Source organism: Parus major, chromosome 15 (genome assembly GCF_001522545.3).
Source record: "Parus major isolate Abel chromosome 15, Parus_major1.1, whole genome shotgun sequence".
Taxonomy (NCBI): Eukaryota; Metazoa; Chordata; class Aves; order Passeriformes; family Paridae; genus Parus; species Parus major.
In genome coordinates this window covers 5,504,423-5,521,796 of record NC_031784.1, presented here as the reverse complement: position 1 = coordinate 5,521,796, position 17,374 = coordinate 5,504,423, and the positions used below count along the sequence as shown (strand labels likewise).

Below are 17,374 nucleotides of genomic sequence, written 5' to 3'. Positions count from 1 at the left end.
GCGCCGCACCGCGCCTGCGCCAGCGCCGCGCCTGCGCGCACCGCGGAGCCGGCCCGCGGCTCCTGTCGCGATAGGAACGGGCTCGGCGACAGGGCAGAAAAATGGATATTTATTATAGCAGGGACAGGGGAGGGGAAGGAGAGAGCAAAGGGTGGTTTCTGTCCGGGCAGGAGCAGGGCTGGCTCTTTAAGTCACGGTGTGAAAATGCACATTGCAGCTCGCGGGGCTTGTACTCCTCAGGGCAGGAGAGACTGGGAGCGTCTGGAGCGGGGCCAGCCGAGGGAAACAAAGGTGGTGAAGGGGCCGGAGCATCTCTCTTACGGGGAAAGGCTGAAGCCGCCTCTTCCCGGCGCGTTCAGCCTCGGGAAGAGGCGGCTGAGAGGAGCAGCTCTGCTCGGTGGTGCCAGGTAACAGGACAGGAGACAACGGGCACACACTGATGCTCAGGAGGTTCCACCCAGACCTGAGGAAGGACTTCTGGTACATCAGATGGAGCAATACTGAAGAACTTCAGGCTTTTCTTTACATCAGCAGGAGCACAGATTTGATTCCTGGACAGTAAACACTACCTTAAGGCTAAAGGTTAACACAGAGCCTTTGATAAGAAAAAGGTCTCCGTGAATTACATTCGTAATTAAGAGAAAACAAATTCACCAATCAGGCCACCAGTGCTTTCCTGTTAAATCTGAGAAAAATTGTTGACAATAGAAGTAAACTTAAAGAAATCTATTTCTTTTTTGAGTAGTCATTGTCATCAATTCAAAGTGATTCATATAGATTTGAATACACCCAGAATTCCAGTCTTTAGCACAAAGAGGATGACCACCTACTACATTCTACATAAATACAAAGTGAAGGCTTAGGTACCAAAAATACATAAGCAAAAAAATACATAATACAAAAATACATAAGCAACAACCCTGTCTCAAAATTCATAGTTATCAATAGCCTTGACTGAAAACAATTCATATCCTACCACTTAAACAGCTTTCCACCCTTATTTTTAACATACTGGTTGTGCAAATGATACATCCAAGATCGTATTATCATAACACTGGGGAAATTTATATTCCTAAGTGTATGGAAATGTAATAAATATAACCTATATTAGTAATACTGGTAGGAGAAGGTATTTACTAACATTTGCTATTCAGAATTCTAAAATCTAGTTATGTTTCTGCTTAGTAAACACTCATGTAGTACTCTAACAGCAATGAGGAATTAAAAGAAAAAAAACCACAAAAAACTACAACAAAAAAGACCCCAGAAACCCCCAAGTTATCACAATGCAAATCACGTTTCAACACCTTTCCCTCTGGACTTGCAATGGTCTTTATGTAACAATTTTGGCATTGCTTTGGAGAGTGATAAACACAGTTACAAGAGAACCACATCACTGACAGGATCCAAGACCGTTAAGAAAAAAATGCAAATTATCTGACAAGGCACAGGACTGACAAGGCACAGGACTATAAAACAGTTTTACAACACAAGATACAATTCAGTTCAATGCACGTCACAACCCCCAGGAGAACACTTGGTAATTTAAATGTTTCAGAACATGAACAGATATATCAACAGGCTCAAATTACCTCCCCTGAGTGTTTCAGTATTTAAATTTGCACAGAACTGTTTCATGTAAATGGATTGAAAACAAGGTACTTTACGGAAGCCACTTGGCTGTTTTACAGAAAGTAAATTCCAACCTTTTCTAAAGGTTTACATAAAATAAGAGAAATCCCCAGATCTGGTCCACCAAGCTGGTCAGCTGTTCTGAGTAGGAACCATGATGTTTCCTGAGTCACACAACTCTCAATCTAAATAATTTCTTAGCTCAGACAGTCTCTCTTCTGTAAACATTCTGGAACCCTCTTTTCCATATTCAGAGCAAAAAGCCTTATGGAAACATGTTTTGAAGTATTCAATAAGATAAGGCATGATGTCAAAAAAATTTTTAGTCATCCTAAAATCAAGTTCAGAAAAGTCAAATTACAGATGTATTTGACACCTTTTGCTGCAGATGTTGCTTTTGATTAAGGCAATGTCAATAAAAGGGTAACATTATCATTGAAACAAGCAAACCTTTATTACTAGATATTGTTACCTTCTGATTTTCTATATGAGCTGACAGTTCAGGATTTCTACTGAACTGTGAACACATATCACTGGTTCCCAAATAAACCTAGAAATTAATAAACCACTACCTTTTCAAAATTCTGTCTCAGATCTAGTAAAACGCTATTTTTTATGTATCATTAAATAACTGCTAATGTTCTTAATGTTACAGTACCTGAGATAAAAGGTCTGTTGAACAATCCCCTCCCTGAGCAGCCAGTTCTTGAATCATATGTTTAATACTCTTTTTCAACAGACTCTCTTCAACAGAATTACCACTTACAAGCCTGTAAAACAAATAAACCCATTACAATCCTTGTGCTCTCAGCACATCCTTTCAAGAAAAGAAATAGTCACTGGAGAGAAGCTTTCAAATACATCTTAGAACTACACAAACATCACAGGTGGATCTGAAATCCAGTGATAATCAAGAATGGCATTTTCTGTTTATCAAGGACTGAAAACACACACATTTATTTTGGCTGTCTCAATACAGAAGTCAGATGGTTTGTTAGATGAAAGTGGGAGCAAAGACAGGAACAGAAGCAGCAGTGTGGAAAGGACATAATTTTCATTTTCCCTCTAGTCTGAAGGGAAGGTGTATGATACAATCTTTGAAGGGATCTTGAAAGACCAAGTTACTTAAACTAGAAGGGTGACCTCAACCAAAAATCCTAGTTTCTCCCCAAACCATCTTCTCTCTACTTTTGATTTTAAAACACTGATTTCTTTGCACGAAATTCACCTGTATGTGTGGTTATCTCTGCCTCTTGTAATTTTGTCACACCACTCCTTACTCTTTGCATCCATCAGCAGATCTAAATCAGTCATAGAAGACAACAGTAATCACACCTGTGTGACTGACACCTGTGGAAGGAGTGTGGGAAGACAGGATAGCACAGAAGGATCACTTGTCTTTGTTGAAGATTTTTATGAATTCCTAAAATAGGGAAACTAGCAATTTAATTAAAAATTCACATTAATAAAGGATAAGTCTAAACAGACTTTTTTTTTTAACGGAGTGAGAAGATTGGAAAAATTATTTTCTTATTACTTACCTAACCTACATTAAGCATGCAAAACATTTCAAGTTATCTGACTGCCCACATTACAGATCTACACAATTCATAATTAATCTACCTACCATTAAAGCTATTAATTTATGGTGCAGTCAGCCAAATAAAGATCTAAAGATGTCCTATGATCAAGCACACCTGAGTTGTTATTCCTGTACGTGCCCCATCATTTTTTTGTCTATTGACTAAATCAAATCAAATGTCTTGTGTTGCTTTAAGGCAAAGTATTCTTTTATGTTTTATACTGCATCTAACAGAAAGCATAATCATGCAATTTGGAATAAAAAATAAAAATACCTTCAATATATTGTTAATGTTTGCTCAAATTGTAGGCCCCAGAGGATACACAGAATCTTACTGGGGAGGGAAAGGAGCATACTTTCAATTTATCCTCAGGCAATGCCAGGGCACTCTATGACAAATAAAAGCCCCTGGAGTAAGGCTGAGGAACTGCCAACATAAAAACACCAACTACACTTAAAGTACTAACAATGTAAATAGCTATAGAAAATGAAAGCAAAAGCAATTAATCAAATGGCTATTGTGAAAAAAATAATCTGCATTTGAAGCACAAATTGCTCATAAATGCAGGATAATTAGAGGCATATTCCTTGTAAACACCCTAGATTCCTCATCAAATAGTAATATGACTGACATATTTCATTTATAATTACATATTTGTGCTACAGCTACATATATAATTTGCTTCAATAAGCAAAGAAATTATGCAAATGAATCTTGCAAATGTATTAGACTTTGCCCTCCCACCATAAGCATCTACTCACTATTAGCTGGAGTAAGAGATCCTCTTACCAGATAATGCCAGCTGTGAGCACCACTCTCACTAACTCTCACTCACATGAGGAAAGGGAAATTCAGGAAAAGCCCCAGGATGTTAAGCACTACAATCATCTGTGTCAAAATCAGCACCTGCTCTCCCTTCTGCTTTCAGCTTCCAAAGCAGGACAGCCAGAGCTCCCAGTTTGCCTGGTTATGAATGAGAACCTGAATGTTCTGCAGGTCACACTCACAATTAGAGACAGCCCCTGCATACAGATGTATCCAGTGGTGTGTGTTTAATACCTGAATCACACTGCACCATCTCTGTCCCTCGAGACTGAACTGCAAGAGTTTCATTCCATGAGTCCATGTGTAAGAAGGATTTGCTCCACACAAATATGGAGGAGCAACAGCTACAGCTGGAACACACACAGGTCTCTATAAAACAAATCAGAACTTTATTATACTCATTTTTAACTGCTTGAGCTATTAACTAGTCAAAACCAGTAATATTTGCAAAGAAGCACAAAACACCTGGCTAAAGGTAACAGAAAGTAAATCAGGACAGGAAGTTTTATGTTGACATCAAGTAAATGCAAAAACACCGAAGTGGAAATTACCATCATCCATAAAGTTACCAAGAGAAGCTTTTTACAATTCCTAGGTGGTTTTTCTGTCAACATTAACACAACAAATACAGCATATGTCAAAATAAAGTAGAACTGTTATAAATATAATAACAGTTGCCATGGAACTATTGAGAGTTTCAGATCCTAGAATTATCCAAAACTATACATCTAAGATGCAAATAAGTTCAGTGTAGAGGAATATAGCCTGCAAAAAGGATAAAAAAAGGCAGCCTATTTATCATCTAGCATTTTTCAGTTGTTCACATAAACACCCTGTTTTGGAGGGTAGCACACACCCATCTAATCTGTGCAAAGACTCACATGGATTTGTCTCTATTACCTGGAAATAACATCCTTCAGGGCAATCTGTTGTTGTTTCAGTGTCAGAATGATTTCCTGCAATAGATCCTTAGAGCCTCTGAAGTGCTGGAATATGGAAGGCAATTTGCAAAGCCTGCCCAGCACCACTTGTTAATCCTGGCAGAGCAATGCTGAGAGATTTTTCTTTCACTGATCCAAGAGCAAGTTTCCAACAGGTCTCTGCCATACAGGAGGATTCTGGAATAATGACACTCATTCCAGAAGTATATTTTATCCAGGTGTTCCTTTAGTTGTCTTTTTTCTCTTTGGATACCCTTTAAATTCAAAATTATTTTCTGAATCTATTGTGACCAGATAAAGCTTCTGCAAAAAACAAAGTCAAAAATAAAAATAATTTAGTTCATATGAGAGTTCTATGAATGGAGAAGAGAGCAGGAGAAAAGCTGACACTTGTGATACAAGAACAAATGTCAGCTTTGGTATTGTAATGAAAAATAAATCTGCTTCCTTATTCTATGCCTACTGGCAAAAATATTATTTTTAGTCAGTAATCTGAGCTGAAAGAGGTACCCAGCTGAAGAGCATATGGCAGGAGGGATTCTGCTTCTCTCAACACACAGAAGAAACACACTATACTGTAAAATTCAAGTACACCAAATGCTCTGATGCTTCAGTCATCTCTGAAGGATTATATGGAAGGGGCATAACAGAACTCCCATATCCCTTAGTCACCTGTGGAGTCTGGAGACAGCAAGAAAACTCCCCAAAAGATGCTAATAAGGGTCAAACTTCGTAATGGAGCAAAGCTTTAATTACTGGTATGGTTTCAAAAACAGTGCAGTTTTAAGAGCTGATTTCACAATAGCTGTTTTGTGTATGCTATTTCCAGGAAACCAAAGATGTCTAAAGACAAAAAGAATAAGTTCTTTTTCTGTTTTACATATATACTTCAGCTATCACTTCCCAGTCCCTAATTTCATTAACTGCCAATGCTCTCTTCTGGCAGAATAACCTAAGGACATTAGTGCAGGACATCTTTCTTGTCACCTGTCACAACCATGTGTCACACAAGCTGTCTTGGGCTTCACTAACCATACCCTTCTTATATCAGGCTAATTTATGGTAAAATTTAACTCTACATTGCTCTACAGCAGAATTACATTTGCTCCAAGACTCAAAACTGAACCCTTCTAATTTCTCTTCTGAGGGAAGACTCTAGAACAACAACAACAAAAAAAATAAAATTAAAAAGCCCAAAATTTAACAGAGTATTTTTTTCTCCCTCTGTCCTTCCCTCCCCCTCCCCTCCCCCCAAAAAATAAAAATCTTTAAGTGTTTTGCAAGTACATCTGAAAACTAACTAGAAGGAGAAGATTTAATTATTCTGCTTAGGAAACTCTATTCCAGAAATAATTTTCAGTGTTTGATCAAAACCACAAGTGACTTCAACTCTTGAGTGTGGCCAGAAAGATCAAAACTGAGCTTTGATAAATGAAAAGAACTTAAGCAGTAAGAAGCACTCTGCTTTCCCCCAGAAGACTGAGGGAGAAGACTTTAAAGGCATAAAGTCTTTAGCAGTGATCAGTCTGGAAACAAAAGACAAAAAAGAAACAAATAATTTTGAATGAACCCTCTCAGCCCTCACAAATATTACTCTTTTTCATCTGTTACTTAAAAACAAAAATCAATAAAAAATAAACCAATCACCTGAACACTACATACCTTTTTGGTTTGAGCTTCACTGGCTTAAGTCTGGCTGACGAAAGGGTGCAGGAGATGTCTTCAATAAACTTTCCAGTTACCTTCAGTTTTAACAGCATTTGTGCTTTGTAGCAACTAATTTGGTTTTCCATCCCAATCAAATCAAAGAGAGGCCAGTCTGTGTACTTAAGTTATAGTAAAAGAAAAAACAAAACCTAAAGAAATATTTTACTACTATTCAGATGCAGTTTAGACAAAATAATAGTAATAATACCACAGTATCTGAGAATGATTAAAAAGCTCCCAGCTGATGGCAGAATTAAAGTGGAACTTGGAAGAGCCACGTGTCATGTGACTTTGCAGAGAGCAGCTGCCGTTACTTTAAAAGGCTCCAAGAACCCACACCATGGAAATGGAGCATTATGCTCATGTTACCAGGAGTCACAAATAGGGCAGCACCCTCAAAAGATAAGCTATATCTGCAGCTAATTCAATGCTTGTAATTAGAACATTTGCCTTTGTAGAACTGGTATTTCAGACCCATCTATTCCCACCTTGACACATTAACCCTAAAATAAAACCATAAAATTATTTTAAGGTTTTGCTCAGTTCTATCTAAAAGGCAAATTTCTAAAGAAAAAAAATAATTACATACTAAATCCCTTTAGGAGTACTGTTTAAAGTTTATAAACAGTGGAAAGGCAACCCCAGACTCCCAGATCCTCGGTGATCACATCCTAACCATGAAAATGCTGCCTATTCTTTTCTGGTTGAAAATATCAAATTCACATCACTCTCTTGGCAATTACAGTCTTTCATCTTCTTTCTTGAAAAAAGAGTCAGTTGCCATCCACTGCATTTCTTTCATAACAACATGGTATGATTTGCGCTGAGTTTGGGCAGAGGTTTCAGAGACCATAAACCTTCTTTCCTCAGTGCTGTTATTCCCTGCAGAATTTCATTTTCCTTCAAATAAACATAATTAAACTTATGTTTCCTACTGCACAACACAAAACTAAGACAGACACTATGAAAAATGTTAAAATGTTACATGGATAATCAATAGAAATGATTACTCAGTCCTTGGAAACATTCCATGGTGTTTGAAGTCACACTTTATTAAAAGATAATGAATAATGCATTTTGTGCAGCTTTTTGTAAAGTCTCTGAAGGACTTTGTGGGGCAGGAGTAATGCAAAAAACCAGGAGAGAAGCTTGGGATGCAGTGCTACTCAGTCTTGATAACTTTTGGTTTTCCTCCTAAAGTATAGTACCCCTAGATCTCATCGAAGTGCTGGCTGATTCAGTGAGAAATTTCACAGAATTTAAATACTCTGCCAGATGGCAGATGGACAAAATTCTCAAAAAAGTTCATATAAAAACACATTTATTTTCTGGCTTTTTTATTAACACATGTAAGCATCCTGCAACTGCTGTCAAGTCAGCACAAGCAGCACAAATTTTCATTGCGATTCCCCCTCCTTTATTCTAAAACGGCGCATAAAAATTTTAAATAATGGATTCTGTTTAATTAAATCTCCTTCTAGGACTTTATAACAAGAACAAATGCTACCTCCCTAGAGAATGTGTCTGATTCCTCCTCACCCCTTTCCTTTCTTCAAGAAAAATCATGAATATCTACAGCACTAATTAAAACTAAATGAAAGCCACAGGTATCCACAGACATTCTAAATTTAAATACAAAAGCATTTTTGTAAAGGAAGATTCATATCCAGATGAGCTACACCACAGCTGTCTGAAGCAAATTATCAGGCTTGGCAAAGTCACCTGCAAAAACTACTGGAATTATTTGCTCCTTTCTCCCCAGGCTGGAGTGATAAATTCCGCCATCCACAAAGTCTCCACACAAAACACAAAGGTCAACAATCTCCAAACAAGATAATAAACGAATGTTGTATAATATAAATGCTGTATAATTTACAAATATACCTGTTGTTGTGAGGGAACTGGAACTGGGACCACAAGCACATTGTTCCTATCCCAGCCTGCTGGTTGTACCTGCTGGGGCAGAACTGGGTTCCTGTCATATGCAGCAGGTAAGGAATTAAGCCAACTTGACAAATTTGGTCCATTTTGCTGCTGGTTTTCCTCCTGGCTAATATGCTGAGCCACTTGAGGGACAGGAGGCATTCCACCTGCAGAGAGACTTTTAAAAATTGCAATTTCAGTAAGGAAAATAACAAAATGACAAAGAGAACCAAAGAAAGTGGCAATCCAGCCTGTTAGATAGCTGGTGAAATCAGCTTTCCACCACACCCCAGTACACCTGCCTGCCTGGAAGCTCTGAAGGTGTGACTCAATCAGCATGCCAGTCTAGGATGTCCTTATCCACTCTTGAACCTGACAAGATCTTTGCTAACAACACCCTGCAGAGAGTCGACAACCAATCTTTATCAGGGTATCAAATGACCAAAAGGGGAAAATTTCATGCAACATTAATTAAGGAAAGCAACAAATTAGGCTCAGAGGGTACAAATTTAAACCCAGTGGACAGAAAATGAGATGTGCTGCAATTACTAGGATCTCTAAGATTTTCTCCAGAGGGTTTTTAAAATTAGTAACAATTGTTATTAGATATAATGTTACAATTACAGAAAATCTCATTAAAGCAATTATCTTTAATTACAAAGCTTAAAAATTACACTTAATCTTAAGTCATTAATATAAGCATTAGATGTACCAGCATTATTTTAAAGTTCATGACTTCTTTTTTATTTGCTGTCAGAACTAATCATGAGTCTCTCTCTGAAGTACAATTTTGGAACTGAAATAAAGTTAACCTAATATTGTCAATATTACATTGTCAATAAAATGGTACATTGGACTACCATTTCCAAAGGTCTATGCACTCCTACGTCTTGATTTAAATTCTACATTCACTTTATTTTGCCACGAAATGAGGTTTATGGTTGCAGAACTGCTTCCTGCACAACTGCAAAGCGAGTTGATCTCAATGGTCACTGACCTTTTAACCCGAATTAACCACTAAAATTCTTTACCGTCACAGTAGATTTATCCATTTATCCATTTCATTATCTCTAGCAGCCAGACCTGGAGGGTTCCTGCAGCTCATTCTGAGTCTGAACTGGGTATGTTTGTAATTTGAAGATGCAGGACGGCCAAGGTTTTGGCTTTCTCCAGCCCAGGGACTGACGGAGAGGCCGGTGCTGTCACACGCACGGGAGATGACGGAAGCTGTGCCAGGAGGGGGCTGCCTGCTGTCACTCCTGCCAGTTCCAGCCTCCCGTTTCATAAAGCAGCGGGGCGGGATGGTCCATGCTGTAAAGGACATTCCAACCCGGTACGCGGGGTGTCGGTGCTGCCTCGGAACAGAGCAGGCGCTAACAGAGGGCTCAGCAGTGCCGGGAGCGCAGTTCCCTGGCCCCTCACATCGCTGCGTGCTTCCCGCGGTATCCCGTCCCCGCTCCGCACCCCCTGTGCCACCCCCGCACACCCTGACCCGCTCCGCACACCGCTCGCCTCCCCGCACCCCCTGCGCCACCCCCAGGTCCCGGAGCCGGCCCTCGCTCCCCTCACGGCCCGGGCCCGCAGCGCTCTCCCGCAGCGCCCCCTCACGGCCGCCCCTCGCCCCGCCCCTCAGCTGGCCCCGCCCCTCAGCTGGTCCCGCCCCGCCCCGCGCGCGGCGATACCATTCACCTCCCACCGCGGGGGGGACACCCCCGCCAGGCGCTCCCACCCGCACAGAGGGGGAGCCGCGACCATTAAGTATTTTTATTATTATTATTATTATTATTATTATTATTATTATTAATAATAATAATAATAATAATAATAATTAGTTATTCATGTTTTTTCTCACTCCAAATAAATTTTCTCTTTGATTTCAACTGTGGTACATATCACAGCTTTGGGGCCTTTATTATAAGTAGATAAAGGTAATTTTTTTTTCAGATTGAATGGCATGGGGAAATGGAGCTTTGGCTGGAAGGTAATGCAGAGTAGGGACCAGCAAGGGATGTAAATGAAAATCCAAGCAGAAACCCTCTCCAGGACACTTCTTACATACTTGCTCTTATAAAATCAAGCAAGGCCTTCATGATAAAAAGCTCTAAAGAAAACCCAGATAAAATGAACATGGGAATCATTTTTTAAAGTACACCTGTGCCCCAAAAAATACCCCCAAATTGCCACCAACCCAAAAAAAACCCTTCAAAACCAAAAGAATCATTCCCTAAGGAACTATAAAATTAAAGGCTTTGGCCAAATCCCACTATATGTGGGAACAAAGAGTTGACTCCTTATTTTCAAGTAATTAGAAAGCAAGACTCCACACAGACTCAAGCAAGGGAATATCCAAACGCTTGCAGTCTTGTTCCAATATTTCAATAGTGTTCTGCAGGTTGGTAAGGCAGGAGGATGTAATTTCTTCTGCCACCTCCAGAGAGCTGGAAACAAGAACCAGAAGTTAAACACTGATGGGAAAAAGGAGCATGAACTCCAGGATATGGAATTCCTGAAAAAACTGAAAATTAAAATTGATTCCCAGAGGATGGCAGTGCTCAGACATGTGCCTCCCATATCACTGCAAACATTCCCTGAGGAGCCTGATGGGATTGAAGAGTTCACAAACCCAGCCTGATTGAAGCCCAGAGAATTCAGCACAATTTCTTTCACACATGCCAAATCAATTAAACTCTGGATCCCGTGGATGGCTCAAAAGGATTTCTGGGTTACACCTCAGGCAGCAAAGGCCCAAGTACACCTGGAGCTGTGGATTTATATCCTTGAACCTGTCCACGCACGAGGGCAATGCTGGGAGGATGGCACCTTCCACAGGAAATGTCTCATCTTGGAATGTATGGTTCAGTCCACATTCCAAACAGAAGCCCTTTCACTGAGTAAGGAATCATTTCTTTCAGACCTGCAGAGCTCTAGAAAACACAGGAACTTGTTTCAAAACCAAAAGAGTTCACAGCAGTCAGCATGATAATGAGTTCCTAACCCATAGTTTCTAAATCACAGAGTATTCTGAGCTGGAAGGGTCCCACAAGCATCAAGTCCAACTCTAAGTGAATGGCCCATAAAGGAATTAAATCCACAACCTGGGCATTTTTAGCACCACACTGCAGATAACTGAGTTAATCTCAGGGTCATACATGTTATTCCATAGGAAAACCATGGATGACATCAAAAATAAAAGCTGGGAGTTTCAGTTCAAGTAAAGGTAAATTATTAAAAAAATCAAAAGCTCATGAAGTTGTAACTTCATAATAAAAAAGAGTATATTAAAATGATTTGCCCCATCTTTACGTAGAGATTATACATAGTTAAAATACTATTTTCCAAGTAAACATTATAAAAACATTATTCAAATAGCAATTAGGATATCCTGCATTTCAAGATTTTTCTAGAAAGCTGCTTTCCCACTACACTGTTTTCAAGTATATCAGTCAGGTGAATCAGTCAGTGGTATAAAAAGCTTCTGTTTTTTCTGCTGCACCATCTTCCCCACCCAGCTTCTCCTGGGCATCCAGTTCTCATTCTGCAAGCACACAAACTCCTGTTTCACTGGATTCTTGGGTTTAGAAAGGCCACTTTTTGTAGACAAAGGGTCCCATGTCCAGCCACTTGCTGGTTCAGTCAGAATCATCACCACAACCATCGCTGCCTTCGATATCGCTGCTCTTCTGCAAAGCAAAACACAAAATGATTTATCAGTGTTGCATTTACATCCACAGACTGACCTAAATCAAAGATACTGACTTTGAACTCCTCCACAATAGTAAGACAATAGTCCTGGATCCTAAATTCATGGGATAGATCCATCTATTGTAGAAAACATCTGTGGTGGTAAAGATGCTTCATGTAACAAAAAATGTTCTTTGGCTTACAATTACCAGCAGAGAAAGTTTCTTAGGTAAATCTACAACTCCATAATTACAACCTACAGTATGTGGGAAACTTTAAAGTGAAATAATAACATGAATGTTGATATTTAAAATAAATGTAGGTGAGACAAATTAAGTATTGTTTTATCCAAGTCCCTCAAAAGCTAAGCTTGTTATATTGTCTAAAGCCAGATTCAAGAAATTTGTCTGCTGCAGAGAATTTATGTCCAACCTGTACTGCAGATAAGGGCTCACTAACACTTCTTTAAAAGTGAAGTCAGTTGCACACAGTAGTGCAAAAAACTACAGATGTTAGAAACTTATAAGGAGACTGAACTCAGTTCTTCTCTGGCAGCCACTCCTTCAGGATTAAGGCAATATGGTGCAATTAATTTGGGGGTTTATGTATTTTTTTAAGCAAGTATTTTAACTGATAAGACTGATATAAAAGTATTTTTATAAAGACAAGCTAGCATAGTATATCTATAGACTCTATGTCTGTAGTTTTTCCCCTCACTACCACTTGTTGAGAACATCAAATCCCACAAATTTAACACTGGCAATTTAATATACTACTACAAAACAAACTCCAAGGCACTCACACAGTTGACTACATACCAGCAAGCACAGCTCACTGAAGTGCAAACAGCCTGCAAAATCTCAGCAGAGTCTGTCATATCATGCCTTTTTTATCCTTCCCAGACAGCCTGTGCTAACTGTGATGCCAAAGCCAAACTTGGTTGGGTCTATCTGCAGGGAGCAGAACCTGCCTCCTTCCAGGAACACATCAGGGATTGAGAGCCTGGCAGCACCAGGTCCTGCCAACATCACCAGGTAAAGGAGCCACACCACCTCTTTGGGTCCCATTTAACCAAACTAATGTGGCTTTTGCCATGACCTCCTGTCACAAACACCCCTCTCACATACCCAGAATTCAGAAAAGAATTACCAGAGGTACAAAAATAACCCTGACAAACTTACAGTATCCTGCTTGTGGTATTCAACAAGGCTCTAAGTTTTATATTATGTGATGAAACTCTTTCTTGAACTCAAGCAAAAAATGGTAGATATAATTAAATGCAACATTCTCCATTTGCTACACAAAATAAAGGTAATTTTAAGAACTCTGTTAAATGAAAAAGGCCATTATTTTATTCTGAGCTGCACTACACAGAAGTTTTAGCCTTGTCCATCATTCATCCTTCAAGGACTTACCAGCCTTTAACTGAAATTTCCTTCTGGCAAAAATGTATTCTACACCTTTGTTGTACTGCACCTTACAGCTCACAGGAGTTTCTGCTGGCACAAATCCAGTTCCACAATATCCAAGATACTCAGAAGTTGTTCTGATGGCCTATTTTGAGCTCACAGCAGACTAATTTTAAAGAGCTGGTCCTAGATTTCCCTGATCCCAAACCTTATCTGATAACAAAATGAGAATTGGCCCAAAATCAGAGAATACAAAAAGCCAGCAGCTATTTAAAGCAAAATTGTCAACCTGAAACCTAGACTCCCAGACACTTTCACAACAGCAAAGGCATTGTGTCCATAATTTCTGTTGCCAGTTTATGATTATGCAAATTGCTTGTGCTTAAAGCCTTCCTTCCTCCCTCAACTACTCCCTGTAAAACCCTGCAAAAACAATGCTTTGTACAGTTCATTTCACTATCATCAACTGCACAAAGACAGAAAAGATTATACACATTTCATACTCCAGATGACTGTCATTTCCAAGGCATTTCATGGAAAACAAAAATGTTACAAAGGGAAAAGACGTTTCAACTTGACAGCTTCCATTTGAAAAATAATGGCTTCAAGTCATTACCTTTGAATTTTTGTTGTTAGTTTGCATCTCAACAGCAGATGAGTTGAAGTCATGAATGGGAAGGGTGTTAAGCCAGTTTGCCATGGATTTCTCCTCCCTTTCTGTGTTGATAATGGTAGGATAGATGTACTGCTCTTTGAAAACAGCAATCTTCTCCTCCTCCTCTGTCCACTCCAGTGGCTCATGCAGCCCATCATTCCCAAAACGCCTGTTGTATTTTTCAAAGTGTACCTTCTCCAAAACCAGCCCAAGTCCTGGGGCTTTGGGGACATCGACCTTCTCCTCTCCCCAGCTGCGTTCCATGATGGACTCAGCAGCATAACCTTTCACAATTGCTATCACCAGCCCAATCATCTTCCTGATCTGGTGCATCATGAAACTCTGACCCTTCACTTTGATCACTGCAAACTCCATGTTTTGCCTGACGAAGGGCTCACCACAGTACATCTCCATGATGTACCGCTTGGCACTGGGGTCCCTGGGGCCCTTCTGTGATGTGAAGTTGTGGAAGTTGTGTGTCCCTTTGTAGCAGGCCAGCAGTTTATTGACCCTTTCAAGGGTCTCTGTGTCCAGCCGATAAAGCTCTTCCTGCACCTCATGGTCCTTATGGGCAAAGGCAAACGTTGGCAGCATGTAAGAGTAGGTTCTGGCGTCACATTTGTTCTTGGAGTTGAATCCCCCGGTGACTCTCTTCAGGCCTGGATTTAAGTGACATTAGGTTTTTGAATCAGGAGGTTACAGATTGATTGTGATCTCACTCCTACCAACAAGAATTTTTTTAAACAAAATACAAACAAAAAATAGATTTGTTCAGAAGAGCCTGAATTTCAAGCTAATAGAAGCGTGTTAAAACTAAACCCCTTATAAGCAAAATTATAATGGTAAGAGAGAGACCTTCTGCAGGAGAAAGCTTCTCTTGGAAACATTTTCTATGTCCATTTCAGTGCTCTTACCCAGAATTCTGATGTGAGAAGGAAGATGATTATTGATCTTTTCTAAGATGTCATCTATTAGCCTGACCTTCAGTGAGACAATCTGTCCAGCTGCAGACACACCCTGTAAAAACCATATAACACAAAAACCCACATAATTATGCACTTTATAAGCTCTAGGATAGCACTTGCAGGATTGAAATAGCTGAATAACAAGTTTATTTGCTTGTACTTTAATTTAATAGTGGACAAAAGGAGAAGTTTCAAGCAACGTTCATGGTGAATAACGCTGCTGGATCTCCCTCTGGACAATGTTTTGCCAGTCCATCCCAGCAGCAGAGGTGTGTAAACCCCAGAGTTTAGGAGAACACAGCCCTGTCCAACCCACCTTATCTGTTCGAGCACAGCGCTGGAAAGACATCTTCTTCATATCTTCCCCGTGGTTTTCTGGGATGCATCCAGACTGAACAAGGGCAGAGACTAGGTCATCTTCAATTGTCTTGAACTGGGAAGATCCCACGTTTCTCTAAGAGGCCATACGAAGTAAAAATAAGAAATAGAAGAAATCACAGTCACTGAATAAATGAAGATTGAAATTTCATTAATCAAACATGAAATTCTTTAAAAGTCTTCCTTTTACAGCCTTAAGAGCCATTCTCTAACAAACCTAACTGTATTTTACCAGAGAGTGTTAATAAAACATCACTCTGATTTAGCTGTTATTGTTCTGGCAAATAAGGGCTCATTTCTAATTTCACTGTGCAACACCTCTGGAGGTTTTTGATGACTCCATCAGCTGCATGAAACAGCACCAATACTGTTCCAGTGCCTGCAAGTTAACAGCTGCTGCTCCAAACCCAGCCTCTGGAATTTTTTCTTCTAGAAAGATGATGATGTGCCTGTAAGCATGAGGTTGACTGCTGGTGAAAAAAACTCCTTTGTTGCAGAACCATGAAAGGTTCCCTTCCCTGCCTGTGTGCAAGATTATCAGTTATCCCCTGGAGCTTCTGAAGTATTCTTTAAGTGTATGGAGCTTGCAGTACGTGGAGAGGAGCAGCAGATGGAGCAGGATCACCCTCTGGCTGCCAGCTCCGTGCCACAGACCACCCTGCACAGCCACGTCTGGTGCCATGACAAAGCAGTGTCCCTAGAATCACCAGAGATGCACCACTGACTTTTAAAAATTAAGTTACTACCAGACCATTTAAACTCATTCATGCACTGTTCCTGTCCCGGTTTTTCACACTGCAAAGGCTCAACTGATTCCCTACCCAGGCACTGACTAAACCTAACAGATTCCAAAACAAAAAATACGCTGGAGATGCTGCCTTGCCAAACTTCATACCTGCATGCCATGGTAGCCTTTCCCTGAATATGCCATCAACAGCACAATCTTCCTTTTGGGTGACTTCTTATTCTGATCCTCTGCATCTTCCTCATCCGCATCGCTCTTCAACCTTTTGTTTTGATGCCCGTTTTCTTCCAGCCTTTGAACCACTTCGCTGCTGTTGAGCCTCTTTGTCTGGCTGGCAACCGCTGCTATCAAATCCTCAGCCATTGTAAGAACCTGCAGGGGAAACAACCGCAGATGGGACGGGCATGAACGGCACGAACCTCGGGCAGAAAGCGACAGCTCCATCCCCCGGGGCCGCAGAAGGGGACAGCATATGAGCAAGTCGGAGGCAGGAAAGGCGAGCTCCCCTGCTCCCCCCTAGGCCGTGTCACCATTCCCTGGAGGAGGCAGGCAGGGCCTGCGCTGCCCGGACACCCGGCGGGCCGCTTGGGAAGGCCGGCAGGGCGAGTGGCGATGGCGCACCCGGCATGACCCGTCCCCAGAGCGGGGCAGGGCAGGGCCCGGCGGTACGCACGCTGCGCTGCCGCCCCCACTGCCCGGCGCACGCCACGCTCCCCGGGGCGGAGAAACCGCAGCTCACGAGCCGGAGCCCCCACCGCAGCATCGTCCCCGGAGCCGGCGGGCGGGAGAGGCCGCGCCCGCCGCCCTCAGCCCCGCGGCCGCCGCCGCCGCCACTTACACGGGCGCTGCGCAGCGACGGCACCACGCGGGACGCACACGTGCGGATACGGCGGCCGCGCGGGGACACGGCGGGGAGCGCGAAGCTGCGAG

The 17,374-nt window shown here is 41.1% G+C and overlaps 1 protein-coding gene, 1 long non-coding RNA gene and 1 other non-coding gene across 15 annotated transcripts; all 3 read right to left on the bottom strand.

Moving 5' to 3' along the window:
• Positions 1-87: 87 nt before the first annotated feature.
• Positions 88-10,093, bottom strand: LOC107211860. Of its 10 annotated transcripts, none has more exons than XR_004499563.1 (8): positions 8,573-10,093; positions 6,644-7,588; positions 4,941-5,284; positions 4,275-4,409; positions 4,005-4,178; positions 2,861-2,982; positions 2,291-2,402; positions 88-551 (listed from the first exon to the last, which is right to left on the bottom strand). It is a non-coding gene; the product is annotated as an uncharacterized LOC107211860 (long non-coding RNA). The 10 variants fall into 10 exon arrangements; XR_004499559.1 differs by lacking the exon at positions 4,005-4,178 and having other exon boundaries at positions 8,573-9,009; positions 9,643-10,093; XR_004499562.1 differs by lacking the exon at positions 4,005-4,178 and having other exon boundaries at positions 8,573-8,789; positions 9,643-10,092.
• On the bottom strand, positions 3,504-3,642 carry LOC117245216. Its single transcript, XR_004499644.1, has one exon. It is a non-coding gene; the product is annotated as a small nucleolar RNA SNORA49 (small nucleolar RNA).
• Positions 10,094-10,496: 403 nt separating the features above from the next.
• On the bottom strand, positions 10,497-17,332 carry PUS1 (pseudouridine synthase 1). Of its 4 annotated transcripts, none has more exons than XM_015644461.3 (6): positions 17,283-17,332; positions 16,595-16,816; positions 15,638-15,775; positions 15,271-15,373; positions 14,318-15,015; positions 10,497-12,291 (listed from the first exon to the last, which is right to left on the bottom strand). In XM_015644461.3, exons 2-6 carry the CDS (start codon positions 16,805-16,807, stop codon positions 12,241-12,243), a joined length of 1,203 nt encoding a protein of 400 aa, XP_015499947.1. In that variant the 5' UTR covers positions 16,808-16,816; positions 17,283-17,332; the 3' UTR covers positions 10,497-12,240. The 4 variants fall into 4 exon arrangements, with proteins under 4 accessions (XP_015499947.1, XP_015499948.1, XP_015499946.1 ...); XM_015644462.3 differs by lacking the exon at positions 17,283-17,332 and adding an exon at positions 17,200-17,257; XM_015644460.3 differs by lacking the exon at positions 17,283-17,332 and adding an exon at positions 17,118-17,203.
• Between the last annotated feature and the right edge of the window lie 42 nt (positions 17,333-17,374).